Source organism: Coffea arabica, chromosome 3e (assembly GCF_036785885.1).
Source record: "Coffea arabica cultivar ET-39 chromosome 3e, Coffea Arabica ET-39 HiFi, whole genome shotgun sequence".
NCBI classification, from domain to species: Eukaryota; Viridiplantae; Streptophyta; class Magnoliopsida; order Gentianales; family Rubiaceae; genus Coffea; species Coffea arabica.
This window is the reverse complement of record NC_092315.1, coordinates 5,270,682-5,294,633: the sequence shown is the minus strand read 5'-3', so window position 1 is coordinate 5,294,633 and position 23,952 is coordinate 5,270,682. Positions and strand designations below refer to the sequence as shown.

The following is a 23,952-nucleotide window of genomic DNA, read 5'->3' as shown; positions in this document are numbered from 1 at the left end:
CTGATTATTGTCTGTAACTTCCGAACCCAGTTGATTAGATTTTCATCGAGTACAATTCGAGATTGGGGACTGGTTAACATTAAAGATAAACGATGCTTCCCAGATTTTCTTGGCAAAGATAAACTAAATGGATTTTCTGTCTAATGCTACACAAGCAAGATAAATTTGATCCATGTACATCAGAGTTCCTTCTTTAGGTATTGTTTACTTCATTTGCATTGAAAAAAGAATACAATGTATTACAGATTCACAGCAATTTCCCATTATCACTAAAGATATAAAAGCAATCAAGCTGAAAAGTACAAGATAAAGACAAATGTAACAAGACGCCCTTGCCTTGTCTTATTCAGAAAACAATTCAACACCTGGGCAGGGTGGAGCTTTCCAAGAAAATGCAATGTCTGTTCTATTATGAGAGAAAATGCAATGTCTGTTCTATTCTGCACAAATCCAGAAACAGTTTTGAGAATGTATGGTATTTTGGTGGTGAAGCCGACAGCTTTTCCTTGGTGCTTAGAGTAGTTCTATCTCATCTGCGGAACGAGTCTGATGCATCCACCTTGATCTTTTTTGATGGGTGTTTGCTATTGCAGCATTGCTGTCCTTGCCATTGAAAGAAACCAACCAGTTTGAAAGGCTAGCATCAACTGCAATTTCATGACTCTGAGGCTTGAATTGATTCAAATCCACTGATGAGTTCAAAGCTAAAGGTTCGGAGCTCTTCTTCGTACATAAGGGCATATGCTGCTCTTGCTCTAACACTATGTTTTCCTTCTGATGCTTCAATTGCTGTCTAGTTTTAGCTTTAACCTCTTTCCATTGAGTGAGATTTTCAACTGGAGCAAGCACAGAAAAGACATTGTGACTCCTGTTTCGAGCATTTTGGTTTGATTCAGTTTTGTTATGTTCTTGATGCTGCAGAACTTGAGGCTGCATAAGATTGCTTCCTTTTTCTGCCAATTGATCGGTTGTAACTTTTCCCTCTTCTTCCACTGATGCTTGGCATAGTTTTTGACTTCTGAAATCATAGCTTTCACCAATATCATCTTCATCAAAGTCAAGTTCATCCTCATCATCTAGATCGCTATCCTCTAGTTCCATCTCATCCTCTTCATCATAGCTATCTCTGCAATTTTGATATCTATAATTCGAAGGGAATGATCCAATCTTTGATGCCATCAAATTGTCTTCATAATTGAAATATTTCATGCTTGCTCCAGCTGTTTCTTCTTGATTATATTCCCACATTGTCTTCTCCTCACCCTCAGAAAGATTGCAATTACTAAGCTCATCATTAGGAAGTGGCTCATAAGTCTTGACATTCAAATTGAAGCTCACTTTTTTCTTTATTTTCGCGGACGACGATTCTTTAGGCTTATCTCTGCAACCAAAAGCAGAACACAAGCATGAAAAGCAATCCTTCATTCCCACGATTAGATGTACACCTAAAACCGAATACAACTCTTTAACTCACCTAAGCTCAGTTGCTGAGGCCTTCTGCATCTCATCACATTCAAGTTTGACCGTAACATCACAGTCCAGAGGTACATACCTTCCATAACTCTTTAACAAAAACAAGGCAATTTCCCACAGTAAATTCAAGATATTGAATTGATGCAAGTTTTGTGTATCCTCAAAAGCAAAGAATTCTCTTACCAAAATAAAAGAAACAGAAAAGATAAAAGTCGAGATTTGTCTTACTTGGTCTCCAGATGCATTTTTGCTCCTACCCTTTGTCCTTCTCCTTTTCTTGGTGAACCCAAAACAAGCAAGAAAGCACCCCATTGAAGAAGTATGCTAGATTTCCACGCTTCCCTGCAAATCAGGCAGGAAGAAGAAGAAGAAGAAGAAGAATGTGGGTTGTCTGTCTTGAGGGATTTTATAAGCACACACAGGGTATTATTAATAAATTATCAGACCGATGAGGGCAACATTTCAAAGAGTTGCCTCCAATGGCATTTTGAAAATAGGAACGTTGAGAAAAGGAGCAAGTAATAATGAGTACAGAGGTGGGTACACGAGCTCAGTAAAAGGCCAAATATATAGAGTTAGACTAAGACAAAAACCAGCTTTGTCTTTGTAACTCAACAACACCTGTACCATGGTGGCTCCACTCCACTCTGGCATTGCAGCATTTCTTTCGGGTTTTGTACACTTTTTATTAATATCCATTCTGGGATCTAGAGCTCAACGGTTGCAAGCTTGCTAGCATTCAATAATCAACCATTTATGGGGCATGAAAAGAAGGAAATATGGCCAACCTTTCTGTCAAATTTAAGGGAAAAATGCACCTTTTTCATCCCCATTGTTTGGGGATTGGACCAATTGTGGTCTCTATTATTTAAAAAAAAAAAAGGACATATTTCATCCCTTAAGTTTTGGTTCTTGACCAATTAATGAGAATTGATGTTTCATCACTCAATTTGGTAGAAATTGATGATTGACAATTAAAACTTGAACAGAGTAAAATGTGTGAAGCTAGGGTGCATAAAATTAGTAAAAAGACTTGGGAGGTACAAAATTTTATCGAACTTGATCCATTTCAAGTTTCCTGTGATTCTTTTCCAATCATTCAGCACTTTTACCCACATTATTTTCAAAATTTGAAGAATTTTATCTGATTAATTTTGAGGGTTTCATAAATTTTGTTTCCCTAAGTCCTTTTTTTTTTATTATTAATGATGCATATTTCTCACTTATTTCATTCCGTCCAAATTAAGTTTTTTAAACTTCAATTTTAGTCCGAATTGGACGATTAAACGTCAATTGTCATAAATTCATTAAAAAAAAAAATTAAGACCTGAGAGATAAAATGTGTTTTCACTGAAATAACATAACAGGGACCAAATTGGTCCAACTGCCAAACAATAGGGGACAAAAAGTGTATTTTTTAAAGAAAATTTAATCAAATTGATCATTAATCCTTGTCACATGAACTCATGCATGACCAGTTCCTATGACCATCAAGTCTGAGTTTCTGGTTTGTGGACCATGACATATTAGCTATTATTCCACACAAATCACACTCATTCAAACCTAAAAGTAAGACTGCTCAAGAAAAAAACGAAATCATAGTACCCACAAGATAAGATGAAGAGGACTTTATTGTCCTTAGATTAAAGTACATTATGCAGTCTTCGTTTTCCAAGATTCATCTTGCACAACTATTTGTACCACAAGAAAGTGGCAACAATAATACAAACATATAGGAGATTTAAACTACTGAAAAGTGGTCATTAGTCAACAAGCTCATCTACTCTAATAGGAATTAGAGTGTATGTTTGTAGTTTGTTTTAGGACTAATCATTCACTTCTTGATATAAAACAAAACATTAGCTAGTAGTCTCCTCCTGTCATTCGTTCATGTAGCCTGTACTACACAAGAGTAAATTCTTTCTTCCACCACCTTGTTTGAAAGGTAAGTTTTTTGAGAGTTTGTCTAAAACTTTACTGTATTTTACTGTAGAAGTTTTTTAAAAAATTTTTGAAATGTGTAGATTTTTGAATATTTTAAAATGTATTTTTTAAAAACTTTGAGAAATTTTTTGAAATTACTGTAGCTAAAATTTTAAAAAAACTTGTAGCAGACAAACTTGGCAAAAACTTGGGTTCCAAACAAGATACAATCAACTAATGCAAAACTGCTTGAGGTGAAAATGAAGAAGCCAAATTCGTAAGTTGAAGAATTGGAGATTGTGATTTTTCGTAGAAAATTTTTTACGTTTTTTGCAAACATATTTTTTAATTATCTTTTTATCATATATACATCAAATCACTACAGTACTTTTTTTTTATAAAAATTTTTAAAAATAACAATCCAACAATAGATTGCTCAAATAATAGTAAAAAAAAGTCCCCAAGTTGTGGAGTAAATTTTATATCATGTGACCATGCTTTTCCAAGAGGGATTTTGGTTTCGCTGGATAAGGAAGAGATGGCTTCTTCCCTAATCAAAAGAGTAATCCAATTACCATAACTAGTAATCTATTACACAAAGGAAACTAGTTTTGGTAATTAGCAGTTATAAATTATAATATACTAATTGTGCCTCCATATTACTTTTGAAATTTTGGGGTGTTGAAACCATGCTAAAAGCTTAAGATATTGGTAACAAAAGTGGCAAAAATATCTGTAAGATATGTTGACTGCAAATAGTTACAATTAGACTTATAAAGTTATAACAAATTGTAGTATTAGGTTGTGTTTGGATTGCATTTTCCGTCATTTTTCATGGAAAAATTACTGTAGCGATTTGGTATATGTGAGGGAAAAAGGTGATAGGGAAATGTGATCACGGAAAACGACAATATTTTCCGACGGAAACAAGCAATCCAAGCATGGCCTTAGATTCTGGTTTAATAAGTTGCTACATTTATGCTGGGCATAGCATTCAACATTGTATTGCTATATTAGTACATCTCTACGTGATTAAAAATGAAAAACCATATAGGTTTGTTTGGATAGGGTATTATTTGAAATATTATTTGGAATAATTACTGTAGCACTTTTTGTGATGTGATGTATATGAGATAAAAAGGTGGTTGGGAATATAAAAAGGTGGGTTGAAAAATATGTTTATGATGCAAGCGAAATATTATTTGGGATAAATTTTGTATCCAAACACACTAATTTTACATTAATATAATTATTTTTTTATTTCACAGATATCGCATTACAAAATTATTATTATATCATTTTAACTATTTTTTTTCCAAATTAAGTAACATGCAAACACGTCCAACTAAAGATGTACTATATTCATCCTCTACATTGTAGTGTGGAAAGATTCTTTAAATTCTTTAAATTATTTAAACGGCATGATTCTAGCCAAATAATTTGTAAAGTGCTGCATCTAACAATTTCTTCCTTTTACAAAAAGTAAATTTAATTTATATAAATTCTTGTTCTACAATATATAATTCCTCTCATAAATTATTGTCTTTTTTTTAGTTTTTTTTTATGGTAGTAATAAAGAAATAAAATAACCATCATGTTTAGGACAAAGAATCGTATGTCGTTCCAAAAATATCTCTTGTAAACCTACAAAACCTTGACCCTCCTCCCCCTATCTCCAGAACTCAAATCTCCACCGTTCATCCCAACAAATCTCCACCCTCCATTTCTTATACCCACTCTTGCCCTCTCCTCACTTCTCTTTCTTTCTCCCCTTCTCTGAAATCCAGCAGCCGTCTTTCCTCCTTTCCCCCCTCTAACCCCTTCTTCCCAGCTCGATTAAGATTACTTCTTTTTTTCTTTTAAATTTCAAAGCCCACCAAAATTTCAGTCTTTATTTTTACTGGGTTAAGAAAAAGCAACAATTTTGGTGATGGATTCAGATCAGGGGAAGCTATTTATAGGAGGGATTTCATGGGAAACATCAGAGGAGAAATTGAAGGACTATTTTGGCAAATACGGTGACGTATTGCAGACTGTAGTGATGCGGGATAAAGTTTCTGGCAAGCCCAGAGGATTTGGGTTTGTGGTTTTTGCAGATCCCAATGTTCTTGATGGGGTTCTTCAAGATAGGCATGTCATTGATGGCCGCACTGTAAGACAATATTAGCCCCTTGTTTTCTCTTTTTTTTCCATTTAAAATTTTTCGGTTTTGCTTTTAACTATTACTGTCTTTGTATGTGTGTGTGTGTGTTTTTTTTCCCCATTTTTTTTCCTGAGATTAGTTTTAGTTTGATTTTTGAGTGTTTTCTTTGTTTTGGGATGTAGGTTTTTCGTATCTTAATTCAATCTTTGATGGGTCGTGATGCGTTTTAGTAAGTTTGGCATAGTTGTTTTGTTTTGTGCATATGCCTGCAGTTTTATTCCTCTTCTGGGCATTGGTTTTAGCTAGGTGAAGTTGTTGTATTATACGTTGGATGATTTAAGTTCCTTTTATTTGTTTTTTGAATTCAGAAAAGGCTAAAATTTCAGCTGTATTTGTGCTGAATTTTTTTCATTATGATCCCTGGAAATTTTCCTGTAGATTGCTAGTATTTTAGGAGTTGATTGCTTAGTATACACTGGTGGCGTTAAGTTGATTCTTTATTTGTTTTTAGCTAGAAAAAAAAGCTTTTTGCCTTTGCTAGTGTAAATTGGGGTTTTGCATTTGTTGTACTTGTAGGTTTCTATTTAGGGTTGAGCGGACATGGTTTATTTTAAATATTGTACATATGGTGGTTGTGGATGTGGGTTTGAATGAATACTGGTTAGATTTCAAGTTTAGGATATGGTTTTGGCTTTTTGAAATCTGCCTTTATGTTTTTTATTGCGTGCATTTTTTGTTATTCTGATGATTTAATTTTTCAGTGTTGTGCTCTTTCATATGACGTGTGAAGTCAAGCCCAATCTAGCCCATGTGTCATGATTTTGCTTTTTTTTTTGGGCTTGATGGGCTGTTATTTTGGTTGGTTGGCACTAGTACAAAGCTTATATTTGGTCCATTAACTTGGGCTTTTTACCAATGAAGGTGCACCATTTTTAAAGTTATTGTGGTTTTTGATAGGTCATTGCATGTGTATGTACTTGTGTGGCTTATCTGTGATGATATCTGCAATGACCATTAGGCTACTAGCTTGGGAGTTCAAACCTGGATTTTGCCATTGAGCTATGAAAAGAGAATTTGTTCTCAGACCGTTCCTCGAGAGCATTGAACTTAGCAGCAGAGATTAATGTTTTATGTTCTTGGGTATAATTAGCATGTGTGTGTGTGAATATGTATTTGCCTGTGTGCTGCTATAGCAATATCAGTGTCTCTAATAGCTTTATGTGCTAGTTATGTCTATTACTCTCTTGCATAACCCTGAGTTCGAAATATCCAGGTTGAGGCTAAGAGAGCTTTATCAAGAGAGGAACAACAGATCTCTAAAGTTGGAAACGCTAATACTGGGAGGAGCTTTGGTGGTGGTGGTGGTGGAAATACTAGGACAAAGAAGATATTTGTTGGAGGATTACCTCCGACTTTAACTGATGAGGCTTTTCGTCAGTATTTTGAATCTTATGGTGATGTTACTGATGTGGTAATCATGTTTGACCAGCAAACGAACCGACCCCGTGGATTTGGATTTATTTCTTTTGACTCTGAGGAAGCTGTTGATAGGGTCTTGCACAAGACATTTCATGATTTAAATGGTAAGCAAGTGGAAGTGAAGCGCGCTCTTCCAAAGGATGCTAATCCTGGTGGGAGTGGCCGTGCCATGGGTGGCGGTGGTGGAGGTTACCAGGGATATGGTGCATCCGGTGGTAATTCAAATTCTTATGAGAGCCGAATGGATTCCAACAGGTACATGCAATCTCAAAACACAGGAGGGGGATATCCACCTTACGGATCTTCTGGATATAATACTACTGGTTATGGATATGGTCCTACCAATAATGGTATGGGTTATGGAGGCTATGGAAATTTTGGAGGTGCTAATCCTGGATATGGTGGCCCCGCTGCTGCTGCTGCTTATGGAAACCCAAATGTGCCTAATGCTGGTTATGGAAGTGGTCCACCAGGTGCACCAAGGAACACGTGGAACTCTCAGGGATCCTCTGGATATGGAAATGTAGGCTATGGAAATGCTCCCTGGGGTGCTTCTAACACTAGTGGTGGTGGCCTAGGTGGTGCTGGAGCTGCTGCTGGACATTCTCCCAGTGGAGCTGCGGGATATGGAAATCAAGGTTACGGTTATGGAGGATATGGTACAAATGATGGGGCTTATGGTAACCCGGCTACTTATGGTGGTGGCGGGCGTGCAGGGGGTACTCCAAATAGTAATTCCTCAGCTGGAAATGGTGCTGGAGATCTACAAGCTGGTGCTGGGGGTTATATGGGAGGTGGCTATGGTGATACATCTGGGAATGCTGGGTATGCAGGATGGAGGTCGGACCCCTCACAAGCTTCTGGCAATTATGGAGGCCAAGCTGGGTATGGTGGAGGCTATGGTGGTGCACCAACTCGGCAAGCTCAGCAGCAGTAACTGTAACCCTTGATGGAGACTTAAACTGCGTCATATATTGGAATCTATACACACAATGCTTTCAGATTGGTGCAGGTTGGCTGGCTGTTGCAAGATTTTACCAATCAACCTAGGACTGGTTGGATTGCTTGTATCTGAGTAGCTTGCTGTTACCTATTTTGCTAGTTTATAATAAGTAGTATTTGCGAGGAGTAGAGTTACATCTTCTTTAATTATCTGCTCTCAAATGTAGTTTTAATTTTGGTGTGCTTATAGCTATGGTCACTAGCTGATCTGGAGTTTTTGTCTATTTGTAGTGTTTAACATATAGTAGCTTTGTTTAAGTTTGTGTTAATTGCGGTGAGTATTATGGTAATGGTTATTTAGTTAAATTTTAAGTTTGTCCTTTATCTGGATATAGATGAGCCAGAAATTTATGTCATTGCCATCCGTGATGGTAGTAGTTTCTCATTACTTAGCTCTTCTACGTTGTTTGGTGACCAGAGTTCTTTGGTATGATGCAATAGGAACAATGAGATTAGTTAAGCTTCTTTAGACTGCAGCTGTAGCCGGTTTGGGTAGATCAATTCCTAATGGATAGCGATAATCTTAGCGGTAGCTTGATTTTGAGAATGGCATAATCATTTCCTCCTGTATTTGCCCTTGTGTTGTACAGGAGGAGAGGCTCAAGTCATAAACTGGGTGAATTGAAGTTCCTTCACAGGGGCTAATCACAACTTTTTGCTGAGTGTTTGGTGTGGGATGTTACAGGAAAATGAAGTTTGGCTGGGTTGATTTGGTGCTTTACCCTGAAATTGTCATGTTGAAGCAGGCCATGCTGCTGTTAAAGAATTTGGATGTCTCGATCTTCATACAATTTGAGATGGGTGGAAGATTCATTACCTGACAACATGTGGTATGTTGTCTAATGCAGATGGAGAAATCATCACCACTTAATATACTGGTGACATAGTAGTTGTAGGCTCTATGGCATTATCATGGCTAGCAGAAGTTGAATGATTAGTTACAATAGCAACAATTTTGGTCTGCTGTCTAAGAAAAGTTTTTTATGGTAATAAATGATTGAATATTTTGGATTTATATAGGTGATTTGACTCTCATTAATCTTGATAAAAGCCTGGAGCTTGGCAACTTGACTGTTTGATTTTGATCTTGCTAGATATTAATCACCAGTGTTTTGTTTCAAACATCAAAACATGATGCATGGACGTTGCATCGAGACATCGTATTAGTTGTAGAGGCTACTTCGGTTGTAAGCTCTGATGTATTTTGGCTGTATGCTGCTAGTGAACTGTCTTCCTCTTTTATCATTTGATCACATGGTCTAAAAATCTGTTGCTCTTTTGACTTGGAGGGATATGGTTAGAATGTTTTTGGGTGAAGTATTGGACCATATTGGAGAGCAGAAATGTAGTGGTATGTTGTCGGCTATGCTACTGGATTGATGCAGGAGGCCACTATGTGTTCAATATTGGCCTTCTATCTGGCATGTGATAAAGGAAACATACTGTGACTTTGTTGCATTGCAGGATGCCTGCTAGGATAGGGTTTAACCCTCGAGTCACAGTCAAGCAATAGTTGCCGGTGCATCATGGTGGGAAGGGATTTTAGTGGTATTGGACTCGCAGAAGCCTGAGAAGTTAAACTGGATTGTGTTGTATTCAATGGCATTACTTTTGAGTTCTATTAAAATTGGTGTCTAACTATATTTATCGTGGTTAAGGTTTCCAATCTACGATAAGAGTTCAAATACAACCATATCTTATGGTGTAATCCCAGTCACATTTAGATTTTGACTGCAAATCACGACTACAGTTGAATGCAAATTCAAGGTTTTAACCAATCTTCGTTCCACAAGCAATTCTTGGTGATCTGTTTCTATGCCTTCGACAAAGACACTTGCAACATTGTGAAGCTAGTTGTGAATCAACTTTGCACGTTTGTTTCTCTACTTTTGGTTCTTTTACCTTTATTTCTTGTTTTGTTTTTCATGCTTCTTTGGGAAGCAGTGAAGGACTAACCAAATGAAATCTTGAGCAGAAATCAATATTGGAGCTTAAAAGACTAAAATGGTAAGGCGTTTATGCTATTGGTCATCTATCTAGGATTGAATTCTTCTGTTGTTTCTCTTGAGATGGAGATCATTTCCTCTTCATAGGATGAACAATCAATAGGCTGAAGGTACACCTTTCTGTAGATTGCCAAAGGATACAACATTGCCAGGCCGGGAAAATACAACCTACGATGACATCATTCAGACAATCGTGTTGGATTAAACTCAGAAACATGAAAAATGATGAGCAGAATAGTTTTTCATGGTTTGTACCTGGTAGTTTCCAAGTGTGCATGTTTTGAATCCAGCAGCACAATAATCAAAATAGTATTCCCACGTCCGGATGAACTTTTCATCGAAACCCAATTCCAGGATTTCACTGAGGACAAAGGCATTAACGCGCCAATCAGTTTCCAAGTCACAAAAGCTAGAACTATATATGGTTTACTATGAATGAAAGAACTATAAGTGGCACCAGAAGAAAGGTAGCACAATTCTCTTGGGCTACGTTTGGATCGAGGGATTTAACTAACGAAAGGTGTAAAGTTCCTAAAACCCTTCTAGGTTGGATTTGGGTTTGTAACTGGTGTGGATTACAAACTCAAATGCATCCCAAGCAATTCAAACCTCTAGGGAATTGAGAGAATTTCAAATCTTTTGTCAAATTCCTCGATCCAAGCACAGCCTTGCTTTATTCTGTATAGAATGCCAAGACATTTATGCTGGTGCTTATTCCTTGCAGAACATCAGTTCTTATAAGCTTGGAACGAGCTTTCAGGTCAAAGGACTTCAAACTAAAACCAAAATTTGGAATTTTGTTCACTAAAACTCTGAAAGAAGAACCATATATTCTTTATTATCGCCTCAGGTGGCTGAAACTAACGGGAATGAACATAGTGCTGATTATATTACAGATACCTTTGTTTTGACAGGAAGTTTGTCCTCCAACGCCTAAGGGTATGATAGTAATGGATTCCAAAGTTTTCCAGGTGCTCCACGCTGCATTTGAGGTACTTTTATGAGTTTCCTATATAGAGAAAGCTTCAAACACATTTCACACAGCAGTGTAACTTTACCACAGTCCGGATGCTGCAGCCATCGCTGATGTTACTCGGCTAAGTGAAGGTAGGCAACCACCTGGAAAGATGTACTCTCTTATGAAGTCTGAGCTTTGTCTGTATTCTTCATACCTCTCATCTGGTATTGATATAAACTGAGGAGCAAAGATCATGCATCCATGGAGATCAGCAAGTCTTAAGGTCACATGAACCTTTCAACTAACTGGCTATAGTGAGTGATGCAGACATCAAAGATTGTGCTAAATGGATTAAGGAGCCCTTTCAAACTTCCATTTATTTAATTCGAATGCAAGGAGGTTCAGGCAAGAAGTTTGGAAGACGTTGGCTTAAATCGAGAAAGAAGATTAAGTTACTGTGGAAGTTTGAAAAGGCTCCTTAATCTGTTTAGCAGAAACTTTGATGTCCGCATCAGTCAGTGATCATCATCTTTCATTCACAAGTCACATTTATCAATTAGTTCTGGGCTTTTGGCCATTGAAAAATAGAGTTAAGATCATTGTTTTCAACCATGAGCAGATTAGACTGATTTTTTCTTTTTCTTGTATATTGACAGCCAAAACAAAATACTAAAATGATGATCAGGCTGGATAAGGAACTCTACAAGTACTAGACCATTATTTTTAAGAGAGTTTCAAGAAGCAAACAAGATGTAATTGTAAAAATAAGTCTCATTGGAAGAAAAAGACACCAAAAGCAAACACGGAAAACAAGCATTATGCCAGATCGAGCATTTCATTGAAGGATTCTCACAAGCTAAAACACGTAGCCTGATCAAGGAACCCAGAAGAGTTGAAAAAGATCGATTGACTTCATTTAATTTCTAGTCCAATTACCTGTAGGACCAGAATCCCATCTTCTGCCAATACTGAGTTGCAAGAACTGAAATACTTCTCCATATATTCATGACCAACAGCTTCCAACATCTCACTGCAATTTATCATCAATTCTGTTATATACTCATTGGCCTAGTGATGTATGATGTCAAAAAATAAAATGCAAAAATAATAATGAAAGAACTTACCAAGATATGATTCTGTCATATTTATAGGTTTCTGGCAATTGACGATAGTCACAAAGAAGAAATTTTATGTGATCCTAGGAAATGAAACGTAGCAAAATAAGTGAGGAAGTTTATGGAAACAGTTCAATTTAGATAGCACTAAATCAGTCTAAAATGATAACAAATAGATCATCTGAAATTGGCTAGAAGGATCACAAGCATAGATACAGAGAACACTTTTAATGCAATATGGACATAAACTACTTATCAAATGGTAAACAGTCTTGTGCAAAATCATTTACCCAACCATGCATCCAAAGTGGTGCGTAGTATTTGTGTGGTGCACCAATAATAGGTCTTGTACAGACACCCTACCTACCATCCCCAAACATTCAATTTTTGAAGAGTAGCAGACAAACACGAAATGATCCATTATGAAATCAATGTTCATAGTTACTGTTGGTAACTGCATAATAAGATAGATGGCAACCAGATTGTGGATTGTGATTATTCGGATTAAACATGATCTTCACATTCAGACATTACAAGAACTACACTTTTTAAGTTCATCTAAATTGAGTTTTGATGTCCAATTCGGTTTTGTAAAGTTCCAGAGCCATTGATTTTGATACCTGCATCCCAACTTCCCTCACTTTCTGTTCTGCATATGTAAGTTGCTTCTCAGAAAGGGTGATTCCAGTGTATTGACATCCAGTTCTTTTGACAACTTCAATAGCTAGACTTCCCCAACCGCAGCCAATCTCCAGGACATGGTGGTCCTTACTGATTCTGGCCTAAAAGTCGATTTGCAGTAGGTAAGTATGAACAGACATGGCTTTGATTACAAACCAGCTTAGGAATTTGAGGGACTTACAAAAAGTAGAATGCTTACCCTTTCAATCAATAGGGAAATTTTTCTCAATTGTGCAATTTTCAAGTCCTCATCTTCAGACTATGACAAGTACACAAAAAGGGATAGCTTTCAGATGTCAAGACAAAAAATAAGTTTCGCTGTAATTCAGCTTTGAAAAGACTACTATACTACAGCAAGGCTTAAATTCTTACCTTAAATATTGCACATGAATACGTCATTGTTTCATCCAAAAACAGAGAAAATAGTTCATTGCTCTGGAGACATTACAAGGAAAGAAGTCTTGATTAACTTTCTGCTCAATAGTTAGGCCAATAACTTTCATCAGAAAGAAATTACAATTTGCCAACGTAAAGCCAAATACAACAAGTACTGTATTCTTATTCCAAAAAAGGAAATTGTTTCATAATTAAAGAAAGAAAAGAAAAGGATTGGAGATTGTGAGAATCTCTTAGGAAACAGTTCTAATCTGAAAAATGGAAGACAGTATCAATTCCCTCGCTAAGTCAACAGGAAGAATATCCTAGCAATGTCATATTTAAGTGTGTTCTTGCTGAACTGTTCATTGATAAATGACTCACCAGATCATAATGCCGAGAGATGTTTCGGCGAGCCTGTGTTAGAGTATTTTGTCTTGAAACATGCTGAAAGAAGTACTTTGCAGATGCTAGTCCAGCCGTCAGAAGCAGTGGTGTCCACCAGCCTCTGCCAAAAAGGTTAAATGCATGCGTACCAAAACTAAGGAAATGGCGGGACTCTGGATCTCTGGATAAACTACTCACTAACATCTAAACACATCTAACTGAAAATCCTTTTACCTTTGGTAGCTAGAACTTGTAGCAGAAGCTTTAAGATCTCTGTTGGCAACATAAACCTGAAATGAAGAATTCAGAAAAGGGATGTTGATGAAAAAGCTTGACAGTTGTTTGGTGTTCATTTACTTACCATGAAAAGATTAAGCAAACCTTCATTTTTATCCACGAAAGAAATGTCCCCGTTTATATAGGCATCTGCAAGGCCTAAGTCGGCTTGAGTAGCAACCTGGCAATACAACATTGACATGGAATGAAGGCAAACTCAAAGCGTATGCAACTGGAGACTATGTTCAAATGCTTTAAACATCAACCAAAGAAATACTGTGCCTTCCAATAAAACTGTGGGCTGTGAACTTTAATAGAAACTTTCAGGAAGCTTTTCTTTGTTGTTCCTTCAAAGGTAAACATTGTGCCACCTTCTTCCAGTAACCTGTTAAAACAGAAAACACAGATAATGCATGTAACTTTGGAGCTTTAGGCCTATAGATTGGACTCTTAAAAACAACTTTTAAACATCAAAAAACTAAGAAAAAACATGCTTATTTAATCACATCGGGAGCTAATATTCAATAACAAGCAAATTTGGCATACGTGAGCAGGTCTACTGAAGAACCAATGATAAATCCGGTTAAAGTTTAGGAATTAATTAATGACAAAACAGTCAAACAGAATTTGGATTTGAGAGAAAAAGAATGTAAATGGTAACATAGACAAACCACTGCAGTATTAGAATGTAAACGATAGACAGATATAAGTTCGATAAACAGGGATACAAATTCGATAGACAGATAAGTTCAATAAATAGGTATAGTATGCCTTTGTTCTAAGTCTTCTTTGTGAAAATATATAGCATGCAAATGAGAATTAGTTTACTCTCAGAATTGACTCACATTAATGAGCCAGTAGCAATAAAACCATTGAGGAATTTAGTAACGAGAAGGCGTGCCCCAGTCTCTGTCCAGGAAGGTACCATGTGTTTGGGGTTACTCAGGATAGTACAACTTTTTCTGAGCAGGCTCTGAGCAGCAACTGTACCAGCCTGAAAAGAAGATAAGATGCTTAATTGCAACCAATAACTTACCTATATAGTTAATAAGCACTTCTGGAACCAAGCCAAACATTAGAAAATATACTTCACTAGAAACATTTCTTTCCAGCTTCTTAATCTTGGGTTTCATTCTTTTGATCAATCTACAAGATTTTCTACACTCAATTACTCTAATTATGTCAATATGATGTCAAAATGGAGAGTACCTTAAGTCCATCTTCATGGAAACCATAACCTGAAAAAAGTACAGTGTCAGATGCAAAAGTGAACTCTCACATAAAAATTCAACATTGGGTGCACTGGTTTTATAATGAATGTTTTTGTGCATTAGAAGGTGACATGTAAGATCTTCAAAGCGAAGTGGTCACCTTGATATGCTCCACAGAACCATATTCCTCTCTTCCCCTGGATGTCATTAAGTCGAGTAGAAGCTTTTGAGGCAGCAACTGATGGAACTGGATGCCCAGTTGACCACCTGAGTAATGTATTCTCAGGTGTATGAGGCGGATTGAGAGTTACCAGGTAAGGCAGTCCAGTTTCTCCTAGATTCTGTACACTAAATATTGTTATTCATGCTGAAGATATTAATGACAGAAGAAGCACATTGCATAAATTCCATTAATGCAGCAACATGAAAATGAAGTTGCTGGAAGCTGGAAATAAGAAATTGAGCTTATTTGATATCTTGAGCGTGCACATTGATTTCTGAGGTTACTGATACATCTTTTGGAAGTTCCCAGTATTTCTTTGAGGGCTAGTACTTATTATTTAAGTTAAAAGCTCATACATAGCAATGTGATCAAGCCAATTGCACAGAATTCTCAAATGCTTTTTGTGAAATTGTTCGTTATGATGGATTCTGAGAGCAATACAACTAATGATCAAATATATTGGGAACACATCTCACCAACCTGGAGGATGTTGAGCCAATATGTTACACCTACTTTATTATCCACAGTTCCAAGAAAATTCCATGCGCTCCATGCTGCTGGATTTTGAGGCATGAAGTTTTTGTCACGATGAAGGAAAATATCACTGCCATAAAGCGGTAAACAATGAATGTGCATTTTGAACTGGTTCCATGACCCAGCATATTTATTAAAATTGAAACCAGACCTTCTACAACAAGAAACAGAAGCGAAGTATTGGCGAAAAGAAAATCTCCAAACCAAATACGACCTCCCAAAACATGTTGACGTAAGAAAAGGAGAAGAGAAAAATTCACCGCAAACTTTGCATTTCTGATAAAATTTAGAACTGAGACGACTAGAGGAGACAATTTGCAATTTCTGATAAAAATTTAGAATGGAGACGACTAGAGGAGACAAGCAACAATTTGTATCAAGGTTAAGAAATCAGCAAACTAAGAGCCAACATTAAAAAGTAAGATACCTGTAGGCATATTGGAAAGCACCAAGTATTCTTGATTCATCATATGTTGCCTGCTCTCCCAACATCTTAAGAGCATCTGGAGCATGCGCAGCCACTATGCACGAGTTATATACTTCAAGAGAACCATCTTCACATGTAACAACACAACCTGTACAAATTTCTTCTTCATTATGAATGGGAGTATCAACATAATCAATAGCACACAACCTAACAATTGAGCAAATTATATCTCTACAGTCAAGACTGCTATATTTTGGTTTCTGAGTTTGGAAATTGTGTTATGTACTGTCTTTTGGCATGAAACTAAGCATGACATCCAAAATTCTCAACTAAGGAAAAAGAATAGACAATAAAACACTCGTAGAAAGTACTCAAAACAGAGAGATTTTAGAAGACACTAGGAAGGATCCTGCTTGGTTTACAACCAGCTAGTATATAAAGATTGCGTCTTCACTATTTCCTCATGTAGAAGGCAACCATTTGTTTCTCTGAAGCAATTGTTGTGTTGTACTTTAAACTGTCCTACGATGACATATCAATATTCTGGTTCCAGTTCCAGCTTTAATTGGTCTGGTTTTTACTTGAACAAAAGAACACCATCCAATTTGAAATCTACAATGTTTGAGCATAATGTACGAGTTGATACCCTCATCCTTAGTTGAAACAGCGCGTACTTCACAACCATTTCTTATTTGACAGCCTCTTCTTTCCAGATCATCTTTAACCTGGTTTGTGCAAAACAATAACAGAATATACAGTCCTCTTATGCATTCAATCAGGGGAATTTTCAGGGGTATACAACAAAAGGAATTTAAATTAATTACCTTGGAGATGTAAGTCTGGGAACGCCATCTTACTGTGAGCCACTGAGGGCGACCAAAGAGCTAAATGGCAAAGGGAAACAGCAGCCACATCACATATTATTTCAAAAAGTGCAGTTCATCTCAAATTCTCAATGGTGCCTGCAAGGCACATTACCTGAAGAAGGTGGTGGTTGCGACAAAAGGAAAGAATAGAATACGCAGAAAAGTTCAATACTCCTTCTGAAGAGCATGACCAGATAGAAGCACATATTGGAACCTGTCAAAAAGCAGAGATATATGCTTATGGTATTATTGTGAAAGCAAGCTCATTTAATACATTGGTCAAAAGAAAATCATTGCCATAAACTAAAGCATCTGTAGGAGCCTCACAAGATAGGCCTTCTGAAATAACTCTGAGTATCCACGTGATCTGATGAAATGCCCAAGTGTTTCATTCCGATCTAAGTCCGGATTTTTCTCTAGCTCTTCTACATAACTGCATTAAGTATAGAACTTTTGGTTAGTTCATCCTTCATTAGATGCATATTTAACTGGAGAAGTCGATCGCATATGCAAATCCTCTAGTTGCTCCCAGGGAATTCAGGTAAGAATTGAATGATTAGCACCAAAAACTATTTTTTCCTAATCTTGACACCATGTAGAATTCTGCAGTCGCTTCATTTCATTTGGCTTCTGAGATGTAATGGAAAAACATTTCTTTAAGGAATTCTTACTTCAATCAAAACACTAAAAAGGACGAGGAAACCTACCTTATGACATCAGCCTTAAACTTGACAATTTCTCGAATCATTTGCCAAAATTTTGGATTAAGTACATTCTTCTTCTGTGCAAACAAACTTGACAATCCATTTCTGCTCCCCCATTCACAGCCTTTGCCCTTGTCTAGGCTCACTGAGAATGACATATCAGAAAGCTCCATATCTACTCCAAGATTCTCAAAGAGTTCCATCATATTTGGATAAGTCACCTGGCCAATTACCCAACACACCATTAGTTAAACAGTCCCAAATTTCCTCAAGTAAAAATTAGCATAGCATGCAGTCATTTCTTTCCACTTTTGTTGCTGCTCTTGTTAAAAACTAAAGATTTTTCAGAATATTCAGCAGTCTTGCTATAAGTATCATCTTTGACTTAATTCCACCTTTGCTTTTCTACTTAGATCGTAACCGAAAAAACAAATCAATTTGCGCTTAAAACAGTTTCATCAACTATTTCCTACATAATGTTTGTGTCATGCATTGCTAATGTCTCGTACTAACTACATTTTGATCCATGCAAACAGTCCTGAAAATTTACGACAAAGAACAAAGCATTTGAATTAGCAGACCTGCATCCTTGTGGCTTGAGCAGCTGCTTGTTCAATATGATTAAGGGTTCCCTATTTTTTCTGGAATTTCTTCATGCCCTTTTTTAACTACCAAAATTTATAACCAGATTCAGGTTTAGAATGCATTCAAATTTTGTATGCTTCATATTCCAATAACCAATAAATAATGGCAATTTCGCAAGGTAGTAATGCTCCATATATTCTTTTTTTTCTTTTTCTGTGTGTAATGCATAAAAGTGTTCTTAGAATTCTACTTGGCAGATTTTATCATTTTAGTACCATTTCTTTTCTGTAAAAGCCTTCATGAAGAAGAGATATTTGCTAATGGTCCCTGCCCCCCTCCCCCCCCAACCCACCCACACCACAACCCTCCAAAAAATCCCATGTCCCAAAATCTTATCAACAGCAAGGTGTACTACAAAATACCATCACTGACACTTTAGGAGTTAGGATTTTGGAAGATAACAACAGAGATGGTCCCTTATCAAAAACCATTTATTAACAAATATCTAAGGTTAAACTTCAAAAATACGGGTTAATTCAATTTTACATCTTTAAAACTCTACTACAGTTCATATTTTGGTTGCTGAACTAAAGTTTGGTATATGTTACTGTCCAAAATCTAAACTTGTCCCACCTTAATCCAATTGTTAATGGAATATACAAAACTAACAGAATATTTTAGTTTTAGCAATGAAGTAATCAAGATTAGCAAAGGTATTCAGTTGGTTTTTGTGCATTTTGTTAACCATTATCGAGTTTAAAATTTATGGAGCAAAAGTGTTCTAAACTTAAAATTTACCGACCAAAGTGAGAATCGAATAGTTCAAGAGTGCAAAGTAGAATTAGGGTGAGAAATATCTAACAACGTTTAGCCATATCCAAACACAGCGATAGGCCTTAGTTCATTGAAGCATAGAGACAAAACGTGCATTGATGTAATATTAGGACCAATCTTGGCTTAATTGAGATGAAAGTAGCTTCTGTAATTGACTTCTATGGTCACATTTTCACTTCTAAAATTCCTTGTAAAGGAAAAAAAAAAAAAAATCCTTTCTTGATTACGACGGCAGTCAGTCGCTAAAGAGAAGATTAAGAAAATATTCAGCTGCTAGACTATAATTTTGGCAAATACTTTTAGAATAATATAAGTAACTAAATTTAAAACCATAAAACAGAGCCATGACAATCTAAAAATACGTAAAGATGCATGCATCATTTTTACGCTTTTTCAAGAACAAAATTTTGCCACATTTTTGTTTCTTCTAGCATTTGTTTTTTTTTTTCCTCTAATAAATAGAACTTTCATTGGTTTGAACTTCTTAATGTTAGTTTGCTTAATAAGTGAAATTTTATTGGGAAAGAGTCAAAATGTAAGTGTGAGCATTTAATTAATCAATTAAATTTACATTATGTGTATTGACAATAGGCACATTTTTTTTAAAAAAAAACAGAACCCTAGCAATTGTTAGATAGCTACTCGCATAAAAGGAGAATAAAAAGAACTGTCCGTCTCCCTTTTTTTTTTTTTTTTTTGAAGTTCTTGAGCCATCACATTTTCTCTAACATATTATACTTTTGTTTAAAGATGTTTGTTTCTATCTTCATATGTGATCAACAAAATGCTAGGATAGATGCTAAGACAAGAACATAAGTAGATACCCCCAAAATTTAATTATCATATCTCGAAAAAATTAAAATTTCATGAAAAAGACCACCAACTGATCATATGCATCTATATGCGTTGGAAAAGAATCATGCCATGCTGATAAGTATATGATGTGAGTTAAGTACCATTTTCGGCTTCTATAAATGAATATTATGGTATTAATATCTATACTGTATATAATAGAAGAGCGTTAAGTTTTATTTATAATTACTCCCATCTCACCATCCAACCTAGAGGTGTCAAAATGGGTGACTTGGACGGGTTTGGGTTGGATAAAATGGGTAATGGGTATAGGTGAGTCAACTCATTTATACCCATTTAATTAGATGGGTATAAATGGGTAAGTCAAAAAATGAATTGGGTAACCCAATTACCCATTTATAACCCATTTATTTTAACTTTTTGTAAACTCATTTAAATTCATTTTTGCAAACTAAGTTATCAATTTATACCACTCTTTGTACCCATCATTAGTTTTAAATATTTATTTATAATGTTCAATAAACTTAATTACCAATTTTTTTTCATTTATACTCTATGTCACAAAATTACCTATTATTTAATAATTGAATAATAAGAATATAAAAATTTGAACTAAGTACTATAAAAATTAATATAAAAACTTAATCCAAAAATTTTGAACCCCTAACATTTTTTTCATATATAAATTTAAAATTTCATTTTAGAAAGATAAGAAAATAGGCTAAAATTTATCATAAATGAGTAATGCTGAAAAATGAGCAAGTTAACAAACTAAGATAAAATAAAATAATAAGATAAAACCAACAAATAATAATAATAATAATAATAATGAAAAAAAAGTAGTTAACATCATGACAAAATGAAAAATTTGAAAAAAAAAATGGGTGGGGAAAAAGAAGAGACTTGGGAGGAAGAGAATTCTAAATGGGTTAATTGGGTTTGATGGGTTACCCAATAATACCCATTTATTAAATGGGTATTATTGGGTAACCCATTTATACCCATATACAAAAATTTAAGATATCCATACCCATCTATTCATAGGCGGGTATGGGTAAATTTAATTAAGTGGGTTGATTTGCCACCTCTAATCCAACCCAACCCTTCTCGGAGATATTGAGTCTGGTGTAAACTTTTTTTTATTATCATTTTTTAGATTTTCAATTTTACTCTCACAATCACTTGATTATACCTCTGTTATCTGATTACATGTTACCTATATTGCCAACCAATATAACCACCCACAATTTGTAACCACCAAGTTCATTAAAATTTTATTAAATTTTTTTTGAAAGATCAAAGTTCTTTTTTTTAATTTAATCATAACCACCCACAAACATTATAACCACCAAGTTCATTAAAATTTTATTCAAAAAAACTTTTGAAAGATCAAAGTTTTTTTTTATTTATAAAAATTTTATATTGACTTCTTTCATGCAAAAAGTGATTTTTCTTAAATTGCATGCGCACACACATCGAGTCTGCCCTTATTACTAGTCCTGATAATGCTTTATTCATTAGAACAGAGTTGACTCATATGTTATGATGTTAGAGAAGGAGGAGGAGGGGCAGGAACGGTTGCAGATGCAACGGTTGCAACAGTTTCTAAAGGTTCATGGTCAAGATTTGGCAAAAAAAAATATAAAGTTCAAATTGTATCTGGTACATCGTTTTTCATATCATGTGTGAGACTCACAAAATTTTATTTTATAATTACACGTTATTGAAAGTAAATTATATTATGTACATACAAAATTACATTTTATACATTTTGCACAAAAGATGCCCGAACGATTTTCCTGACAACCGTTCACCCCTGTCCCGTTAGTTAGTGAATGTGGTCAAGCTCTGCTGAGGTCGTGGCACAATCAGAATCAGGAATTATTGCCTATAACTACATCCATCCCTTTCTATCCATATTCATGTCGAGAAAAAATTTTCACTTAGGTTCTTGTAATTTTACAACACCTAACTCAAGCAGTTTTTCCTTATTTTACTTTGACAAGTCCTCGTATTTTAACTGAGAAAAGGATCTCTAACCGGGATGCATCATCCGAAATTGGAAGTTGAGTTCTAAAATGAGGAGTATTCGCTCTGCACTAGTCGAATAACAAGAAATATTGCTAGGCTAAATAATTATGGTTTGTTATGAAGCTGAAAGAGTAATTATTTTTCTCAAGTACTATTGGAATTGTAAACAATGCTTTTGGTATTTTTTTCTTCTTGTGAAATTCTTGAAAAGTTGAAAACTTAGATGTGAAGAGAATGGAGCATTAAGAATGATTCCTAGACTATTTATGGGGAAAAGATGCACCCAAAGTTCATAAGAATCAACAAAATGCACTGACAAAAGGAACATAAAATTGCTTTGTCTTACACGATTAAAGACCATGAAGCCAAGGTCAAGATCAATGCCATCCATAGTAACAGTCTTAGCATGGCCGCCTAAGTAATCCTCTTTCTCGTATATTACCACATCGACACCTTCCTTGGCCAAAACATGAGCTGCAACCAGCCCACTAATCCCAGCACCCACCACTGCCACTCTCATCTTAGACATGCTTATAAATATTTGATACCACCAAATTCACTCCCAAAATCAACTGCATTGACAAAAAATTCACCACTTGAGAAAGCCTCATGATATAATCCAACCTTTGCTTATATGCACTTTTGTAAAAGATGCCTATGAAATTTAGCTTCTAGCCACGACTTCGACTAGTTAATCTGCTAATTATATGATCTGCAAGTGGTAAATTGGAATCTACACAAACAAATAAATGTGTAGGATAATAAAAGAGAAATAAAAAGTTAGGAATCCTTGAAGGGTTGGAAGACTTTGTTCTCTTGATAGCATTGGACAAGAACAGCATTCAACATTTTCTTGAACAATTTTAACTTTAAGAATTTGCATGCACGTCTTTTGCTATGGAAATGGGAGAGAAGAGGGAGTTTTCGTGTTGAAGTTACCTTGTATTCCAGATAGAGTGGAGTGAGGAGAGAGCAGAGAGGAGAAAGCGAAGAGAAAGAGGACTTCTGGTGTTGCCGTTGAAGGCAGCAAGGCTCAACAGTGCTCAAAAGAAGCGGCTACTCTTATTTGTTTCTATTCTTTAGTCTGAGTGGTGGAAAGATACAATGAATATTTTGTCAGAATCCAGAGGATGAAAATTGGTATTGGAAGAACAAACGGAAGTATTTATTGATGGAAAGGGAAGGGAAGGAGAGATTGTAGATAACCCATTTGAATTTCAGGTTGTTATAGAGATTTTAGATAAGCCCATGTGGATTTTTGGCAGCTGTATACCGTTCCAGTTCCCAGAATCAGCTGATGCTGCTGACTTCGGTGCATAATTACGTATTATTACATCATTATATGGTTGTACTTATTACATTATTTGATGTATAATTATAGGCTTTTTCTAACAGTATTTATAGTGCATTTATTAACACATCTTTCTAACGGTATCTATAGTGTACTCATTGATAAATCTAATATTCATCTAATCTAATATATACGTACACATTAAACAATCATTACCGTCTCTTGTACTTATATATTTTTTTATTTAATAATACACATCTTTTCTTGTATTTATTTTCTTTTCCCAATTAATTTTACATTTTAAAAAATATTGCAACTGAAATATATCTTAACGAGTTCTCAGGTAGACAGATCCATAATTATATACTATTAGTAAACTCATGACACAAATAGTGTACATAAATAAAATACTTCATATTCGCTTCATATAATAATATAATATAATTGTACATCCAAGAATTTAAACATGTGCGCAATCAAATCGAATTGCCAAAAACAAAAGAGCATCAATGCCAAGTCCTTGTACTTGAATGCAATAACGGATTCCTCTTACCATGCTTTGAATTGTTATTATCTTGTTGCTAGAAATTTTGGAGAATATGGAAATCCAATGAG

The 23,952-nt window shown here is 35.5% G+C and overlaps 3 protein-coding genes across 9 annotated transcripts; 1 reads left to right on the top strand and 2 right to left on the bottom strand.

Moving 5' to 3' along the window:
- Positions 1-317: 317 nt before the first annotated feature.
- Positions 318-1,979, bottom strand: LOC113737187 (uncharacterized). 2 transcript variants are annotated; one of them, XM_027264451.2, is made up of 3 exons: positions 1,702-1,979; positions 1,475-1,563; positions 318-1,381 (listed from the first exon to the last, which is right to left on the bottom strand). In XM_027264451.2, the coding sequence occupies exons 1-3, from the start codon at positions 1,783-1,785 to the stop codon at positions 514-516; spliced, it is 1,041 nt and encodes a 346-aa protein (XP_027120252.1). In that variant the 5' UTR covers positions 1,786-1,979; the 3' UTR covers positions 318-513. The 2 variants fall into 2 exon arrangements, with proteins under 2 accessions (XP_027120252.1, XP_027120251.1); XM_027264450.2 differs by having other exon boundaries at positions 1,475-1,978.
- Positions 1,980-5,035: 3,056 nt separating this feature from the next.
- On the top strand, positions 5,036-9,035 carry LOC113736202 (heterogeneous nuclear ribonucleoprotein 1-like). 3 transcript variants are annotated; one of them, XR_003459660.2, is made up of 3 exons: positions 5,036-5,548; positions 6,813-8,030; positions 8,611-9,035. XR_003459660.2 is itself a non-coding variant. In XM_027263058.2 (2 exons), the coding sequence occupies exons 1-2, from the start codon at positions 5,327-5,329 to the stop codon at positions 7,953-7,955; spliced, it is 1,365 nt and encodes a 454-aa protein (XP_027118859.1). In that variant the 5' UTR covers positions 5,036-5,326; the 3' UTR covers positions 7,956-8,326. The 3 variants fall into 3 exon arrangements, 1 of the variants encoding a protein (XP_027118859.1); XR_011842412.1 differs by having other exon boundaries at positions 6,813-8,073; XM_027263058.2 differs by lacking the exon at positions 8,611-9,035 and having other exon boundaries at positions 6,813-8,326.
- Positions 9,036-9,705: 670 nt separating this feature from the next.
- Positions 9,706-23,323, bottom strand: LOC113736201 (uncharacterized). Of its 4 annotated transcripts, XM_027263057.2 has the most exons (25): positions 22,986-23,323; positions 22,393-22,618; positions 17,787-18,004; positions 17,407-17,512; positions 17,192-17,293; positions 17,038-17,097; positions 16,860-16,938; positions 16,214-16,361; positions 15,733-15,856; positions 15,190-15,370; positions 15,028-15,056; positions 14,664-14,812; positions 14,101-14,203; positions 13,904-13,999; positions 13,777-13,832; positions 13,540-13,663; positions 13,153-13,215; positions 12,980-13,039; positions 12,720-12,881; positions 12,109-12,182; positions 11,921-12,014; positions 11,085-11,221; positions 10,927-11,007; positions 10,282-10,387; positions 9,706-10,194 (listed from the first exon to the last, which is right to left on the bottom strand). In XM_027263057.2, the coding sequence occupies exons 2-25, from the start codon at positions 22,573-22,575 to the stop codon at positions 10,123-10,125; spliced, it is 2,607 nt and encodes an 868-aa protein (XP_027118858.1). In that variant the 5' UTR covers positions 22,576-22,618; positions 22,986-23,323; the 3' UTR covers positions 9,706-10,122. The 4 variants fall into 4 exon arrangements, with proteins under 4 accessions (XP_027118858.1, XP_071940643.1, XP_071940641.1 ...); XM_072084542.1 differs by lacking the exon at positions 22,393-22,618 and having other exon boundaries at positions 22,986-23,321; XM_072084540.1 differs by lacking the exon at positions 22,986-23,323 and having other exon boundaries at positions 22,395-22,517.
- Positions 23,324-23,952: the final 629 nt, after the last annotated feature.